The following is an 18235-nucleotide window of genomic DNA, read 5'->3' as shown; positions in this document are numbered from 1 at the left end:
GAACGCAGCGGGGGGGGAGGAGGCGGAGCCACACCGCCCCCTTCAAGCAAGCGGTGGGAAGGACCCTGTGCTGCCTGCCCCCCCCCCCCCCCCCCCCCCCCCCGCTCCCGAATGGTCTCGCCCGAGTCGGGACGGGGGGGCACGCACGTGGGCTGGGCCGCGCGCGGGAGCGGCGCGAGGGGCAGGTGAGGCGTTGGCAGGTCCAGCGGCCGGGCTGCGTGGCGGGAGCTGGGGCTGCGTGGCGGGGCGGCCGCGCTCGCCCTCTCCCTCGCCCTCCCGCGGGCCGGGCTCGCTGCGTGCGGAGCGGCACGCCCTCACGCAGGCTGTGTACGCAGAGGCTGCCGGGCTGGGGCGGCCTGCAAGGGGCGGCGAGCGCGGCCTGGCTTCCCCCCGCCCTGTGGCGGGGTGTGAGGTAACGGCTCTGCGCGGAGGGTCCCGTCCCTCGGGGCGGGTTTAGATCCCGGCTGGGCTTCCCCCATGCTCCCAAGGGAACGGCTGTCGTCCAGGGCAGCGGGCGATGGCGTTCGCAGTCGGTTCCTCTCCTCAGTTATGCCTCCGTTTGTCACGCGTTTAAAGCCTCAAAGCAGCTACTTGGTGCTCTGTAGCGACTAATTTCTGCTTTAATGCCCAGGGAATTAACGCTCTCGCTCCCAGCCCTGCGGGCGAGGTGAGGCAGCGCCTGTGTTGTTCCGCAGCCCTTTTTCTCCCAGCAGGATACTGTGCTGAGGTGGAAGATGGCTTCGTGGGCTCGGCAGGTCTCCCGCTGGTGTTGCCTGCTGCAAACGGCCCGTGCTGCTGAATTTCCTCGGAGGCTGAGGAGCTGCAGCAGCACCGCACAGGCGTGTCGTGGGTTCGCCCCTCTGCCTCTGCTGCCCTCTAGAAATGACGTTCTTCCGTGGAGATTTCAGGCATACGGGCATGTATCTGTAGGAAGCTGTTCTCCGCCTGACAGTGCCAAGGATGGATCCCTTTCTTCTCCCGAAAGTAACTTGCCTTCACCGGTAAAACAGGAACAAGCAAAAGCAGAAACATTACCTGACCTGAATACAAAAATACTGTATGAAGGTAAGAGGCTTCAGGGATACCATTTCTCCCGAGTCTCCAAACCATGTGTTCAGTATTACCCTTGATTCTCCTTTTTTGGTCTGTTTATCTAAAATACTTACTTGAAGTTCCTGACTTTCACTTGTTTTTAGCCCCATAGTTAACGCAGAATTCCTGTGGTCACTCTAGCATATAAAGAATACTTTTAAGCTGAGGTAAAGATATGTTTTGGGTAGAAACGTCGGTCTGGAGCTGCTGTTTAAAGAGCTTTTCTTTTCGTAACTCTGCCTGTAGCAGCTGAGCATTTGCCTTTCCCTCATAGTTCTACTGGTACAAATAAAGGGGTTGGTTTGTTGTTTTTTTGGGGGGGTTTGTTGAGCAGCAGTGGGGGAGGCCACCGCTGAAGCAGCTCGCACAAAGCAGCCGCTTGAATAATCGGGGATGAACAACAGGAGGCAGCAGTGTGAAGCCTGCTTAAGCACTGCCCTCATCAGAAATGCTGTCAAACTGTCTCCTGAGGAAAGGATATAGATACAAGGTCGCCTTGGTGTTGTTGCCCTGAGGAAACTGCCTCACTTTTCTCTACTTTTATATCTAAGTGAGGATAAAAAAAATACCACCCTCTGAAAATAATTCTAGTATGCTGAGGAAACTTTCTCTGGATTACTAAGCAGTCTTGTATGTTCAGATTCTGCTTTGAGCCCAGCCAACTTGGATCCTACAGAGCTTATTTTTGGGGTGGCTCAGAGCTGCAACTGAGATCTGTGTGTTTGTGCAGCTGGTTCTGGAAACAGTGCTGCACCAGAACTGACAGGTCAGCCAGCTTGTATGTGTCTGCACCTGCGGTGCAGTTTATTTACGTGCCAGATTTTTATCTGCCAGGAGACTTACTGTTGTATATGTGTGTGTGGAGCATTTTGCCCAGTTGGCAGTGTATATAATGGAATAAACATAATTGCTAACTTTTTTTTTTGGGGGGGGGGGGCGGGGGTGTAACTTGCTGTATGTTTCCTGATAGGATGTTTAAAGAACTTAGAGTGGCAAAAAAAGGGCATCTATGCTTCCAGAATGGACCTTGGTCTATATTGGTTCAATTCTCAACAAGTTGAAAGGAAATGCTTGATATCCATGTAGATTCCTGGAGAGTTCTTATTACTGTTTAAGGTGTAAGTGTTGCTAAAAACATTTTACTGTGGTTTTGCTTCTGAGGCTTTGAGAAAAAGTAGTGGCAAGACCTTCAACATCTATTAAGCTAGTCTGTGCAACTCTTCCTAGAACAATAGGATCTTCCTACTTATATTGGAACCTGTCTTGGTAGTTCTGGTGTGGCTTTGTTTTTTTGATGTGGAAGGGTGTTACCCTAGACTCTAGAAAGTCCTTGTGCGAAGGTACAGGACACAGAAAATCCCGATCCTGTAGAGTTTATAATTAGGGTGTTGATCAGCAATCAGTTTGATAATTGAGGTGGATGCTAGCAGTCAGCCTGCAAAACAGTAATCTTGATCTAGCTGCTGTGAGTTCCTGTCAATGGAAAAATAGACCAGTTTAGAGAAATATTTTTTTAAAAAGACACTGAGCTCTGTGACTTGGAACACTTAAGGGGAAACATAATGATGTTCACTTGGAAACTGTAATGAGTAGGAAATGGAGCTTGACTTCTTTAGCTGTTAGAGGTGGTGGCAGATAGCAGCCATTCTGTAATGGATAAGATATGATAGCTTGGTTGCAGTTGGCTGTGAAATACCTTGAAAGTTAAAACAACTGCAGTTCAGGCATCAGACTCAGAAGAGGCACAAAGTAGCAGGCTTGTCAGGTTATGAAAAATGATCTGCTCTGTATGTGATCAGGCAAGAATGCATTTGTGAAGACATGAAAGAAAATTATTTTTCAAGAAGGTGGTGTGATCTGTTACAGGCAGTGATCAAGGCAGCAGAGTGAAGGCAGGCTTGCTGGGTGCTATGCTCAGATCCAGCCACATGAGCAAGAGTTGATGGGCAGTGACAAGGAGATGGAACAGAGATAAAAACTGGGAATAGAGTCTATGTTTTCATATGTTTTCAAATAATAATAGATTGGCTGTTCGTCTCATGCACAGTGTTCTTGTATTTTGAAATGGATTTTAAGAGGTCTGTATAAGCGTTTGGTGGGAGCAGCTTTGTCTTTCATGAAATGCATTTGGGTCTTCTATATTTGTTTCTTAGACTGGGATGACATCCCACCTTCGTCTGCTTTGGAGGAGATTTCTGAGGAAGCAGCCGTACAGATCATTGCAGAACCGCTTCTTCCCCTTCAATCTTCCACGCTCCGAGATTATGTTGATCACTCGGAAACCCTGGCAAAACTTGTCCACCTAGGTACGTGTGATTTTGTTTATGTGGTTTGCCTATATCTGGAGCTTTGGAGATTCTGTAATTTGTCTTTTGATCTTACTGGTTGCCTTGTAAAGTTGAAAATAGGAACGGTGACCAATGACTAAGGGCAGCAGAACGTTATCCAGGGTAAGTGGAAAAAGAGAGGGGACTGCATGACTCACTAGCAATGCTATATTGAAGGCAAGGCTGGCTAGCTTTAGTCCCTTAGTGCTGTGGATGCTATAAGGAGGCATCTCCCACAGCTTCCAGAGGTGAGCAGCACTTTGGGTAACTTGATTGGTCTCTCTTCTTTTGGGCTGGTTAAGGATGCTTTAATTTGCTGCAAAAGAAATTGCAGCTCTCTGTCCTTGGAAGGAAGGAAAGCGGTTGCTATGCAGAACCTTAGAAGTGGGGCACAGTAAACTGGAGAGGCAAGGAGGAAGGGATGGAAGAAAACCTTACTTCTCATAAAAAAGCACTTGGACTGTGCAAGGATAGCTGAATTCAAGGTTGCTGGCCACATCCTTGTTTCCCAAAAGTGCAAGGAACACTAGAAGGAGGTTGGAGAAATAAATATTTGAGAGGGGGCGATCTGGCTCCATGCAGTAACAAATTGCTATGTGTGAGCCGCTATCCAAAGGCACTTCACTGCAAAATCGTCCCCTTCCCTTGGATAATGGAGTTGGGAATTCCTTGCACACACACTTCTGTGCAACTAGAGTAGGTCTCTACATGTGGCACGTGCTAGTGTACTTGATTCCCCACATGCAGAATTCACTGCAAATGTCTTCCTTCAAAAAATAAACTTAGTGAAAGCGTCTAAAATGACTGCTTGTTTTATCTGGAATCTTTCCACAATATACAAGGTGTTGTGACCTTGCTGTGTTGAGCAATTGAAGCATGCTAAATCAGTGCAAAAAAGGAGTAGTCCTATAAATTTCAACATGCCTTCCTGAAACACTTATAGGAAGTAGGGTCTGTGTTTAATTAAAACAATATCTAATTTTGTTTGTTGTAGGAGTTGACTTATCCCAAGTGGAGAAACGTCAAAAGGCAGGTCAGCTCTTACTGACCTTGGACTTTGAAAAAGATGTAAGAAAAATACTTCTGTTTCTTAAGGATGTGGGTGTAGAAGACAATCAGCTGGGACCGTTCCTGACAAAAAATCCATACATCCTTGCTGAAGATCTGGAAGCTTTAGAAACCAGGTAAGCCTTTCAAATAGCAGCAGGATGTTAAGCCCTTGGCTTGAAGGTCTGGTTTCCCAGTGGGCTTAACCTTGATGTCTGAACCTGTGTTGCTGCTGCTTCCTTTCTCACTAGATCCCTGGCTCCATGTTCCTGTGCCTTCCCATCAGTCAGCGTTAACATGTGGTGATATCATAAGTCGAGTCAACACCCTGATCCATCTGAAAACTGTCCATTAACAAATTGTACTGCTCATCCCTGTCTTTCTGCCACAGAGGAAGCAGCTTGCCATCCTAGGCCACTTGCTTTATCTGTGTCAGCTTAGATTCCAAAATGTTGGTCCCTGAGGCTTTACCTAAATTTGTAGAACAATGTTAACCTCTTCAGTCATGCTTTGAAACCACTCTTCTAGATGATATGTCTACCCATACCTTGTGAATTCTGCAGTAAAAGAAGTGGACCATATATCTTCTGTGTTTACTGCTAATAGCAGCAGAACGTTTTGGTGACATTTTTTTCCTGTTGTCCAGCTCAAACTGAGCACAAGACTACAATGAACTAATTTTTGTGTGTGTTCACACTTGTATGGCCCTAGACTGTTCCTCAGTGTCACCCAGCTTGTCTGTGCATAAGGGTAAATACCAGTCTCTTTAGAAGATTTCATATCTTAGACCAAAGCGTATGTAGTTACCTGCCCTGTGGAGTTTTGGTTTTTTAAGCTTATTTGCGTGTGTACCAAAAACACCAAACATGGAAATTTTTTTTTTTTTTTTACAAAAAGTCATTGTGTTTATGGGTCTTTCTTCTGAGACAGAGGGGAAACAAGCTGTTTTCTCCATCTACTGTCAAACTTTTGACAGTAGTCAAGTTCTCTAATAAGCAGTCTAGCTTATTAGAGAACACTAACTTCAGAAAATGCTGCATTCTGAATATAAAGGCTACTTAAATGAAAGCAAGACTGAAGAAATAAGATAACTATATACACATATTCCTCTCTCTCCAGAATGGCTTGGAAAGCAATGGGATTTGTGTCAGAAGTTGACTGAAGTCTGCTGATTTCAGTAATTTGAGTTGTCTGAATCAAACTGTGTAATTGTGTTTCTTGTTCGCTGCCAACAGTGGGACTTCCTCTTTAATGGCAGTTGTTATTTCATTAATGGAATCAACAAATAACTTTGTCTGGTCAGCTCTAGAGATATAACAGGATAATACTGCAATGTAAACTAGCTTTAAAAACCTGTAGCCAAGTTAAAGGGAAAAGGTGGTCAAAACAAGAATATTGAGGAGCTGCAGCAGATCTACCTGGCATGGTCTAAGACGTTACTGATAGCAGCTGTCCATTCTCCCTCTGTTGGAAATCAACCATCATTGTACTGTTTTGTCACATGTGGGTGCATCTTGGCCCCATGAGTGCAGATTTCGACTGTTCCTTCAGTGGCCTTAAGCTAGGATGCTGGACTTCATCCTGCAGTGACTGAGATACCTGTGCTGATGCTGGTCAAGTTGAGGTCTTACGGTTGTAATTGTTAATATCTGTTCACAGAAGCCTGTCTTTACTGTTTTTGCATTGTTAACTTTGGAGGACTAGTTCTAGAGCTTTAAAGATGAGGTTTGTATTTGTGGCAGAAAGCCTTTCACTTCTAAAGAAAAATCTTCCTGAAGTTAAATAACTGGAATTAAAATATTCAAGATCTTTGAAATAATGTATTGTAATAATATAAATTATCTAATTTTTTAAAAAAAGTTATTCTTAATTCTTCATATATCTGAAATAACTGAATGTAGGTTTTGAGCTTATATTTTCATGAATCCACAGTCACTTTTTGCAAAGGTGCTTTGCTGTAGGAATGGTGTGATGGCTTGTAACTGTGTTCCACTCTTCTTCCTTGTTCGTTTATGGATACAAACAGCTTCTCTGTATTCCTTTGCTTTAGTACTTCCTTCTAGATTTTTGCAGGTGGGGCCCCATGAAGACATGAGAGACTTAAGGTACCAGACTATAGGGTTGTACTTTTTTTTTTTTTTTTAAACTTATCCGTGTCTTGCAGTCATAGAGATCCTAGCTTTCTTTACTCAGCTGTATTTGTTTGGTGTGTATCTATAAGAAGGTTGATTCTGAAATGGAATTATTTTATTCTTCTGATTCATACTTCCAGTAAGTGTGTTGATTATAGAAAAAATTGCAGGAAAATGAACTTTTATTCTTGAAATTACTCCAGACAGGCTAGCATTAATTCAACAGTTCTTTTACAGAGCAACTTGTGTGTGTGTGTGCACTTTGTAATGAACTCAAAACGTCTTGGTCTTTAAAAATTCCAGAAAAGAAAGTCTTTCTGCTTGGCTCTTGCACATAGTAGCTGTCCAAGACAGAAATCTGAAAATACGGCTTTTTGGAAACAGGCACATTAGTGGACTCATGTCTAACAGAGACCTGACCTTTCCTCTTTCTCCTCTGTTCTTCCATCCGCCCGTTCAGTAAGAGGCCTTTCAGAAACAATATCCAAAAAGAACCTGTGTCATTTTTCAGCAATAGTTTTGAGTCTAGATGTCAGAGTTGCTTATACTCTTCAGAACAGAGTATTTTTTGCTATGATAAACATTCTGACTCTCCTGTGAAGTCAGATTTGCTTTTCAGTGACTATCCTGTGGCACTGTCTGGTTAGTAAAGTAGAGGCTGAACAGGGAAATCCAATTTCTTCTTCATTTTCTGCAGCTTGATTTTTCAGTAAGTTTACCTCTGGCACTGGTGAATGCTTTAAAGTAAGTGTGCTGCGGAGGGTGTATGGCAGGCTGTGAAGTGAATGTGTCTCAGATAGCTGTCTTTTGAAAACTGAGTATCACCTTTGCATAAACACTTCGGTGCAGATGGACATGGTATTGGTTACATCACTCTGGAACGTTTTATTGCTATGGATTCCACGTTGCCAGGAAACAAAACACAAATTTCAATAGATTTGGCATTTGACTTCAGATAAACACTGTAAAAGTCAAAACATTCCATAATTCATAACAATTCTGACAGTTGCAAATCAGTGTCTGTACTGCAGCTGCACCAGATGCTTTGTTTTACAGTATTGTTAATGATGACTTAAAACTGTTAACATGCTACATAGAATTGCTGACCCCTGTAGTAGAACGAGGGCTAACCTTGGTGCCAACACTCACAAATTTATCTCAAACTCTGGTCAGGTTGGATGATTGTGCTGCTTTAACCAGTTTCTAGAGTCAGGTTATTACAATCTTGCAATCCCTCTTCTAAGCTTCTTGCCTTTCCAGGGTGCAAAGAAATGCTTCAGGTGTGAATCTTAATGACTTGTTAACAGAAAACAAGTGGAGGGGAGTCAGGACAACCAAAAGGTTTTATTTTTAACCTGCTCATTTAGCTATGTTTCTAGGATGCTTGGCAGTTGTGCCCTTGAAAAATTGAATGGAAGAAGTATAGTGTAGCCAAGCTGCAGCGTTCAAAACATAATGGGATAATTTTTGAAGGGCTAATTGTTTATTGTTGTGTTCTGCATTTCTCCCCCTCTGAACCACTCCTTGTCTCTGCGGCTCCTGCAGCCAGTCCATCAACATTACCTGGAGCCTAGGCTGCTACCTTCTGTGTTGTTGGTGCCTGCTCAGTTAGGATTTGGTCCTCTAGAGGTTGTTCTTGGATCTTCTGTCTAGAGGTTTTTGGCTTGTGATGACTTCATTTTTGAGGGTTTGTGGAAAGAGAGGGAGGTTGTAATGACTGGAAGGTATTTTTATTTTTTTATCTCCACAAGACATGATTTAACACACAGCCCATCTTTTGGTGAATATCTGCTTCTGCAGAATATTCTGCAATCTATTTAGTATCTTAATTACTGCCAGATAAATTCAGTTCTTGTATGCTCTAAGTTCACTTGACAGCAAATAGTTCTGTATATGCTTATCTATAACCAAAGGGAACCTCTTCATATTGTAGTTCAGGTTTTTTGAAAATGGTGGCATGTGGGTTAATCATGTCTCTATTTTGTGTGCTGTATTCCCCCCCCCCCGCTCCCTCCCCCCTTTGCTTTTTCTGGGAGCTGTGGTAATAATCTACTGCAAGTAGTACTTGAAATAGGATTTCACTTTCACTGAATTCAACAAAGTTTGGAAAAACTTTTGAGTTGGAAGGAAAGAAAGCTCTGTTAAACATAAAAACTTTAGTCAGTTCCTTCTCCTTTCTGACAACCAGATGTTTTGTAACTAAATCCTTGGACCAGTGACTGAAAGTAGGGACCTATTGTAACAAAAGTAACTTCAGCCGATTTAGAAATGTCTTTTTGGACAATGTCTCTACAGATAGCATTGCTGCATGATATTCCTACTCCAGTGCTATTGGCAAAACAGGGATGTATGAGGTATAGTACTCTGTTCTTTCAGCAGTAGAAATGGAATTCATTAAAATAGCAAAAGGCTGTATATGTCTTCTTGTCCATACCCTATGATGATCTATTAATGTGTTTGCAATCTAGGAGACAGGCTGGTAGTAAAATGTAGGTTAACATAGTTATCTGCTTAAGTACAGCTGGAAGGAATTAATATCTGTCTTCAGTATTGACATTCTGCTCTGAGGTTTATTTTACTTCTAATTAATTGGAAGGGATGGTATTTTCTTTTATGATAACTGCAGATTTCCCCCTAATTATTTTTGGCAGGGTTGCATGTTAATGCTAGAACATCTGTCCATTTATAAGATATCACTGAGGAATTTAAGCAAGTACTGAATAAATGGAGGCAATAAAATTTTCATCGCTGGATTTTATTTTGTTTTTGTTCTCTTTCTAGAGTGGCTTACCTAAAATCAAAAAAATTTGGTAAGGCAGAAATTGCTCAGATGGTCTCAAGAGCTCCATATTTGCTGTTGTTTTCAGTGGAAAGACTGGATAACAGACTGGGTTTCTTCAAAAACGAACTTGGCCTCAGTGTAAAAAAGGTAAAGACTATACACTGAAGTCTTCAGGTATTTTGTCAGTGACAACTGTAAGGCCTTGCAAAATGAATACTTCAAGTATTTGGAGGTTATCAACAAATATTAGTGACATTACTGATGGTAACACAGAGGGTTACAGGAGGGTAACATGATTTTAACTGTGTATAGAAGTAATACGGACATCTAACATTCAGAGGTCTTGAAGTACAGTTCTTGCAGATGATCTACCACAGGTTGTTAAACAAGCATGAGTGTGTCCAGTTTTATTATCTGAGGTGGGTCAGAGGACTGAATCCATTGCTGACACAGCAAACAGCTTTTTTAACTTCTAGAAAACTAATTGGCTCTCTTCATCTCTTCAAGATACTGTAACATACTTAACTCATAGGTGAAAAATAGTCTAATCTGTGAATATCATCTCAAACTAAATGCCAAATCATATGCTTAGCTCACCAAGAGTAACCCCTGGGTTCGCTCCTGAGTGCTTACCAGGTTACATGCTTAGCAGGTATTTAGCACCATGCTCGGGGATCTTCAGAGGAGGTAGTAGCTGGAGTTTCCTGGAGTAAGTGGGCAGTGTTAGTGGTTTCCTGCAGTAGCTGGGGTTTGCAATAAATGTCAAGTTCCAAGTGGAATCTGGTGTTCTTCCGTTGGCTTCTATTTGCTGAACAGTCATAGCTGTCATAGTGCCTGTTCCTGGCCTTTTCATGCTTGAGGTAAGAGATCTCTCTGGAAAAGGCTTTAGTTACTGCCTTGTACTCAGGGTGGATTACAACTAATTCACATGGCTTGGGGAATGTGGAGTAATTTTTTGTATTGCCATAATACTATGGTCTAACCAGATCCTGAGGTAGACAAATTCCACTGCAGTTGAAAAATCTTTTTATAGCTTCTATCAGGTAGTGTTTTGTTTACTTTTTTTAAAAAAGGTGGGAAGAAACAACTTGAGTACTGAGAGAGACCGGGCACTTGAGCATGCTTTCTACTTTTGGGGTATGCTTTTACTCCATGTCTGTTTTAAAACAGCTATGTTATTTTTTGTTTTCCAAACGAACATATTTGAGTAACTTTTTGCATCTTAATATACTGCCACTTCATGCAAACTCATCTTTGGGGTAGAGATAAAATGAAGTGCAAGTGAAAGGGCATCCCTCTTCCAGCTGGGGGGAAAAAAAGTTTCTATGAGATCTCTATCTTTCTTTCACAGATGGATTCACAAACAAGCTTTCAGTAATAATCTTTCCTTTGTGTGTTTTCCCTAATTGTAGACAAAGGATCTGGTAATTCGTCTTCCAAGGCTACTGACTGGCAAATTAGAGCCTGTAAAAGAAAATCTTCAGGTAAGCTTATTAGTAGATATTAAAAATGTATTGTATATCCACGTAGTTTAAGAGTTGTCAGAAGATAAAATCCCTGGAGGAGAATCCTGCACAGAAAGAATTTAATGAAATAATTTTAGTGGAGATATAAAATAACTGAGGATTTTGTTAAACAATTTCTTTTCCACTGTAGCTTGCAAGCTTACAGCATATGTGGAGCAGTATCTTATTCTGTCTTCTACTCTGATGTAGGTTAGAAACTTCATCTGGGTCCCTTCCTGCCAAAAGTTGCTATCTGATGATACAAATTGTTACCCATTTCTTTATAACGAGTGGAAAATAGGGCTTGCTCCCTCTTTCCCCCCCCCCCCCCCTTAATTATTATGTTTTTTTGCTAACTTGGATTGTCCATGAGGATTTAGGAGCAAGAAATGTGCAGTTGATTATTTTCCTCTTGGCAGGTAGCTAGTCTGCCAAAATGTGCATTTGACACCTATTGTCTGATAGCAGATGGTCGTTATTAACAACTGTTGGGTAAATAACTTCAAACCCACAGGGACTCCTTTCCCTTTTGAAAATGTAACTGTGTATTGGTTTAATTATTGTGCTGTAAAGCCATCTAGGCCAAACAGCATGATGTAGTGTAACAATTTGAGAAATCCCATTATCCTATAACGCATAACTATGAATTAAAATATATAATTTTCAGACAGACTCACTGCTCTGAAACTATTAAACACTGGGAATCTTGCAGTCTGAAATTGTGTGGTAAGGGAGGAGACTGGAAAGTAGCAGACTGTTCCAATTAATAGTGCTTGCTTTTTAATGAACATTGTTTCCACAGGCTAGGGATTCAGTATATTATAATGAATGTGTTTTTAAGATCCTCAGTTCTATGCGACTATCTTGTCCATCTACCAAAAAGTGTATAGGGTAGCATCCTTATTTTTAACATGTTCTAGAGAGAGAGGAAGGATTTTTAGGTCCTCACTGTTAGAATCTACTGATATTTAGAAGTTCCAGCCTTTCAGGAGGTTGGATGTCTCAGATTCAGAATCTGGGTTCAGACCTGTACGTCCTAAGCTGGTGGTGGGCAGGCAGTACTTGGAAAGTGAAACCATATACCAGCAGTTCAGAAGTGATCTGGTGTATCCCTCAATCTGAGTGGGCTGTTATTTAGAAACAATTGCTGCAGCTGATATTGGTTGTCAAAAGATACCAATCATGGACTAAATGAGCTGAAGGATGGCTTATTCCATCCTCTGAAGGTTTTGTCAAGCACAATTAGAGATTCACTGATAGGGTAAAACTGGAAAGCTTGCATTACCACTGCCTGTTGTGGGAATCATACAGAGTATGTTGAATATTGCTGGGGCTTACACAGTAAGGATATTAGCATATGTGGTCTAGAGTGTTACTGAGTATAAAATATATTTGCTGTCAAACTGAGTGCGGTCAAAGCAACTTAGACTTGAGCTCACCATTCATGTCAAGAGAGAGCTGTTCCATTTCACAGAGTAGAAAAGAAAAGCTCGAGATTCTTGCCACAATTACCTCTACAGTGGGGCCAGCTATACATCTCCACTGATCTAACATCAGGTCTTACTCTTGGTTGTGTATCTTAATGCAGTAAGTTACTCCACCAACTGGGATCTGTGCAAGACACCACTAAAGTGCAAAAGTATCTCTTCATACTTGAATGCTGCCTTAGTTGATTAGTATTTCTTGTGATAAGGAAGTATTTATAAAGCAGATAAGGAAGAACGAGGATTTGAAAGACCTGATGATAGTCACCTCTAGCAACAATTCCCTGTAAGGATCTGGAAGTCCTAAGGTAGCTTCAAAACCCAGATTCTAAGCCCTTCCCTTTGTATTTGCCAGGCAGTTTTGGAAAAGAGCTGCAGTCTTGGCACATCAAACTGGAAAAACAAAAAGCACCACCTTTTTGCCAACTGAAGAAGTACCTGAGTTGGATTCGAAAGTCTGGTTATGTTGACTGACAAGCACACCCACTTCATGACTGAAAACAAGCTGCTTGTAAATGTCACTGGAGGATAGAAGAAATGGCTGAGTTACCAGACACTCTTGTATGCTGAATTCCTTTCTCAACTCCATGAACTGTTTGCCATTCTGCACTTTGGGAGGAGTGCTCATGATTTTATTGAAAAAATGTGTTTTGTTTTCCTTTTGGGAAACCATAATTGAAGTCAAGCCAGTCTCTGAAAAAGACATCTTACTTTAGACATTAACCAACTGTAAAATAAATTGAATACACCGCATATTCTACACATCTCTTTCAGGTTCAACAGACTTCAGTGGAAGACTACAGGACTGAAATTGTAATCCCTAATATAAAAATATAACTTGGATATATTAGCAAAAGAAATAACACATTAACAAAAGTAGTCGCTAGCTATTTGATTGCTGTGTTTTACAGAGCTCAACAGCTCCACAATTAGAAAGTCAGTTGCTTTTGACAGCTTGGTATTGAAACTGATAAAATACTCTTAGGGGAGAATTTTTATGCTTGTAACTGCCACGCATACTGAGACAGAGCTTTTTTGTTCCTATCTCAGACAAGCTGAAAAATACATAGCATTCACAGAAGTCATCTTTACTTCAGGGATACTCTATAAAAAAATTACACTTTAATCCAGAATGAGAAATAATTTGCACTGTCTGACTTGAGAAGAACTGGAGTGGCAGATATTATTGTGTTGCATTCTTGTTGCTGTGTGACAAAGGGTAGAAGAATTTTGCATTAGTTTATTTCAGTGACATGTTAAGATAAGCTAAGTTTGCTGTGGCTGACTTTTGAAGATAAAATTATGCTCTTTTTCAGGTTTGTCAGATTGAACTTGGTTTTCAACGTAATGAAATTCAACAGATTGTGTTTAAAACCCCCAAGATTTTAACTGCAAGTAAAAAGAGACTCAAACAGACATTTGACTACTTACACAACATAATGGGCATTCCCCACCACATGCTTACTCGCTTTCCTCAGGTGAGCTGTTAATCTGGGAATAAATTTTAGGTGCTCTTTGCACAGCTGCTTCACTAGTTTGGTGCTGAAGGTGGAGCCTCACTGTATGCAGGACACATGTGAAATCTTCAACTTGTCTGTGGCTTTTACTCTCATTGGGATAACTTTTATTAGCAATTCAGCAACCATTGAGGATTCCAGTGTGGAAGTGCCCTTCTCCCCCTGGCACGTGTGACACCACCACCCCAGTCTTGTGAATTTTTACGTTTTCAACAGAAATAGACATGCTCATCTCTTCTGGATTCACAGAATCACAGAATCATATAGGTTGGAAAAGACCTTTAAGATCATCTTTAAGATTCATGCAAGAGAGATTACTGCCTGCTTAGGGATTCCTTGTCCTGAAATCTTACCTAGCTAATTGACACAAGGGAAGACAGATCATGCAGAAGATCTGTTCATTAGCTATCATATATATAAAAACATTTCTTTCAGATTTGTCTAGTTAAAAAAGAAATTTTATAGATTCTAGGATCTGAAAATAGAGTTTAAAGGTAAGAGAAGTTCTGTCTGTTAGGCAATCAGATTCTCATTGATCTTCCTATTGCTGTGGCAATAGCTAAAAAATCACAGGAGTGAAAATAGATTAGTTTCTTGATGACTGTTTTTGTTTTTTCTATCTCCTCATTATTGTTATTCCCTCACAAATTAAAAGTTGAGAGCATTAGCCACTTCGTCCAATGCTGACATGCAGTCACACTAGCTTCTTACAAGGAAAAAAAGAAAACACAGATTACAGCTTCTGAACTGCAATCAGTTTCTTCCTAAAGCAAGTCTAGTAGGGAATCTAACTGTCTAATCTAACTGGCTAAAAAGCAAAAATTACATGGGGAAATAAAACTACTCCCCAGGATTTTGATTACTTATCTGGCTATTTAATATATCTCTACTTAACAAGATTGCTTGCTATAACTCCAATCCATGTGTCACTTTTGCCCTCCTTGACCTGTAAGAGACCACAAGTCTTGTTTACTTCCTTCTCAGTTGTCTTCTTGTTGGCTTCATGGTGGTTCACCTCATTATTTCTCTTCCCTTTGTTTGGAAGGGTAAGTGGAATGTTTCTCCTACTCTTTGTTCTTGGTGCAGTCACCCTCTCTCTTCCCTGTTCTTCCCTTCCATCCTCAAAAACTGTGAGTTCCAGGATATGGCTAGTGCAACTCAGTCTGTATATGGTCTGGCCATTAACTTGTGCATTCACAAATGCATACTTGTCTCCATCTGTTCTTGCTTCTATCCTGAATGACAGTAATGCTGAAAATGAGGCATACAGGGTTTTTTGTCAAATCCTCTCTGATGTTACAGCTGCTGTTGTAACCGTCCTTCCTGTCAGCTAGCTCCATAAACGGTGGTTACAGTTTTTTCCTGTCTTCTGACTCCCTCTTAAAATTCCAGGAAGGCAGAGGAAGAACAGTAGTTTTGCTTTCTGTCCTAGTTCAGATTAGTTTGCATCCTCATGAAATCCTTCCTTCAGTAGTGTAGTCCCTCCTTTTAGTAAAAACTCTGCTTGCTTTCATTGCTCTAGCATTCATGTTTTCACCATTATCTGCTTTAAAGCAGTGTCTCTCTTCAGTTGTACTGCTCAGAAATGCAGTTAGATCTCTGCTTTTAAGACTTCTTAACTGTGTATCTCGTCTTCCCCACTTCTCTCTCTTTTCAGATGTTCCACTGATTTCTTTCATGTTTCTTTTACCATTGTTCTTGCCTTTGACTGTCTAGAATTCTTTCTGTGACAGGTATCTTCAAAGGTAGGCATTGCTGTGCAGCAGCAACCAAAATGGTTGTTTTGAACCACCACCCTGTGCCTTTTGGCTGTGTTATGACAGGTGGTGCAGCCACTCACCTTTTGCATTGCCACTGTGCAATTCGCTCGTGTTTATTATGCCGTGTGGTCACCTGTTCATGTCATTCTTATAACAATGCTCATCTGAATCTGACTGCATAAATAAATGCTTCTGATAGTACAGGGAAATGCTTAGGTATTCTTGCTCCCTGTTTCTGAATGTCTCCTCTCCACTTTCTTGGCTGCGATTACACAAAAGTAATACCGTTGTTATATATAAACAAAAAACCTAACATGCTTAAGAGAGTTTTATCACTTCTTGATTTCCCTTGTGTGTGTACCTCATCATATTGTATTGAAGCATGTATTTAGAATTTCGGTAATTTATATATAAATGTAACCTACCTGGTGTACCTAGATCTTCAGTTTGTCTAAAAAATGCTCTTATTTTAGATTCATCAGAGTCTGAAATTTAGAGAACCTAAAAGATTCTTCCCTTTCTTTCTTAGGTTTTCAACTCAAAGCTATTACGAATCAAAGAGAGACATATGTTTCTTACATTCTTGGGAAGAGCCCAGTATGACCCAGCACAACCCAGCTACATCTCTCTGGACCAGCTAGTATCCTTGCCCGATGAGGTGTTTTGTACAGAGATTGCCAAAGCTTCTATACAGGACTTTGAAAAATTCTTAAAAACACTTTAATTAGTAACACATGTAAAAAGGAATAGAATAAAGTTATGAAATAAACATTCTATAAAACTACTCCCCTTTATGGTCTCTTAACTTAGTTACTGGTTTAAGAAGTTGTTGCTTATGAAACGTTTGTAGGATGTAAAGGCTCACAGTAATATTCTTTATGGTAACTTAAAAATATATTTTGGAGGATTAAGTGACTATATGTTGTTTGCTACTGATGCAATCCTTGTAATTAATTGATAACTTATTTGAGAGTGAATGATGCAGCACACTAACAGAAAAGTAAATTAAAGTGGATTCTTCTTTTTTTTTTTCTTTCAATAATTTCAGAGTTTTGGGAGATGGAAAAAATGGCTAGTGACTTATTCCTTGTCTCGCCCTCTGTCTTCTCCCCTCACCCTCCCTCCCAAAAATTAGAATAACAAGCTAATACAGTAGTGAAGAAGTGATGTGATTACCTGCTTTCATCTTAACAGCTAATAAGGGTATTCTTTTCCTTGTACAGTAGAAAGAAGTACATTGTTACATAGGTGAAGCCCCTCATGCAAAAGGGCATTTTTCAACAAGTTACAAAGGTGTTTCTTTGTGAAGCTGGCTGCTGAAGTTAATACCCTAAAAGCTGTGCAGTGAAACTTGGTTTGACATTTCAAAGAAAATCAGCAAACTGAATGTAGGCAAATTACAAAAAGAAAATAAGCTCCTTCTAGATTTCAGGGACATGAATAGTTTTAAGTCACTTTGCTCTTCCCCTTGTTGAGGAGGGGAGGCAGTTTTTCCCCACTCCAATGAGATTTGTATGGCTTTACTATACAAGTAACCACACGAGAAGAGGCTATAGTATATACTTAGTTGACAGAGTTATCTTGGTCAGTTACAGCAACTGAAGTAAATGCTAACATTAGGAATTGCAGGAGTATTAAAAGTACTTAATCCTATCAGTAAATAAATGGCATTAATACCGAATTATCAAATGCTTCACAGTGTATTTGGTCAAAGTGAAGAAACTGACTAAACCCAAGTGCAAACTGTCTGATAGTTTATTGTTTAGAAGTTTCCATTCTTTCTGTTGAAATAGGTCAGGAAACTGAAATCCAGATGTTTTCATTTGGATTTAAGCTTATTTAATGAAAAAGTCTCAGTGTTTTAAAAGCTTAGTGTTGGAGCTTAAAATACCAATTTGAGTCACAGAAGTGTAAGAGCTTGAAGAAGATTTTGTATGCAGACAGAAGAATAAAATTCAAAAGGTTAAATTCCCCTAGTAGGTGGGAAATACAGTAATGTTAAAGAGACATTTAAAGAATGAGAATAGTAGTAATCTGTAGATCACGACTTGGGTCTTTTATCCAAAATAAAAATTCGGAATTTGAATTACAACACCCAAGAAAAGGAATGTTGTCCAAACAAGCAGGGTGCAAAATGATTTACTGGGGCATCTTCACTTGAAACACAGTAAAAAGCCACATTCATTGTCTGCAATATATATCTGAGATGCTCTCTTTTGTTCTCATGTTTCCCACTCCGTTGGCCTGGGAAGACCACTTGAAACCCTCTATTGAGTAGACTGTTCTTGCTGGAGATGCGTAACATTTCATCTGAAGTGGTGGCTGAAATGGGATGGCTAAACACTTCCCCCATTCCTTCCTTTCAAATAAAAATATCTAAGTCTAATTCAATATACTTACTTAGATTTTGACTGTATTAAATGCTAATAGCAAACTATAATCTTCAAACAATCTTGTAAAAATTAATGTTTCTAGTAAAAATTAATGTTAATAGAAAGTATGTGGGTTTGTAATGCCAAAGTAAAGAGTTTGCTTTTGCAGATTTACTCCACTGTCCTTATGATCTATATTACCATGTGACAAACCATT

General features: G+C 40.4%; 1 protein-coding gene across 7 annotated transcripts; it reads left to right on the top strand.

Annotated features, from left to right (window-relative positions):
• The first annotated feature begins 32 nt into the window (after positions 1 to 32).
• On the top strand, positions 33 to 18235 carry MTERF3 (mitochondrial transcription termination factor 3). 7 transcript variants are annotated; one of them, XM_075495009.1, is made up of 8 exons: positions 33 to 185; positions 711 to 1065; positions 3246 to 3398; positions 4414 to 4603; positions 9380 to 9527; positions 10793 to 10864; positions 13686 to 13847; positions 16176 to 18113. In XM_075495009.1, exons 2-8 carry the CDS (start codon positions 735 to 737, stop codon positions 16368 to 16370), a joined length of 1251 nt encoding a protein of 416 aa, XP_075351124.1. In that variant the 5' UTR covers positions 33 to 185; positions 711 to 734; the 3' UTR covers positions 16371 to 18113. The 7 variants fall into 7 exon arrangements, with proteins under 7 accessions (XP_075351124.1, XP_075351123.1, XP_075351122.1 ...); XM_075495008.1 differs by having other exon boundaries at positions 40 to 185; positions 902 to 1065; positions 16176 to 18235; XM_075495007.1 differs by having other exon boundaries at positions 43 to 185; positions 714 to 1065.

This window comes from Mycteria americana, chromosome 2 (assembly GCF_035582795.1).
Source record: "Mycteria americana isolate JAX WOST 10 ecotype Jacksonville Zoo and Gardens chromosome 2, USCA_MyAme_1.0, whole genome shotgun sequence".
In the NCBI taxonomy this organism is placed as follows: domain Eukaryota; kingdom Metazoa; phylum Chordata; class Aves; order Ciconiiformes; family Ciconiidae; genus Mycteria; species Mycteria americana.
The sequence above is the reverse complement of the archived record's forward strand: the minus strand, read 5'-3'. Positions and strand labels throughout refer to the sequence as shown.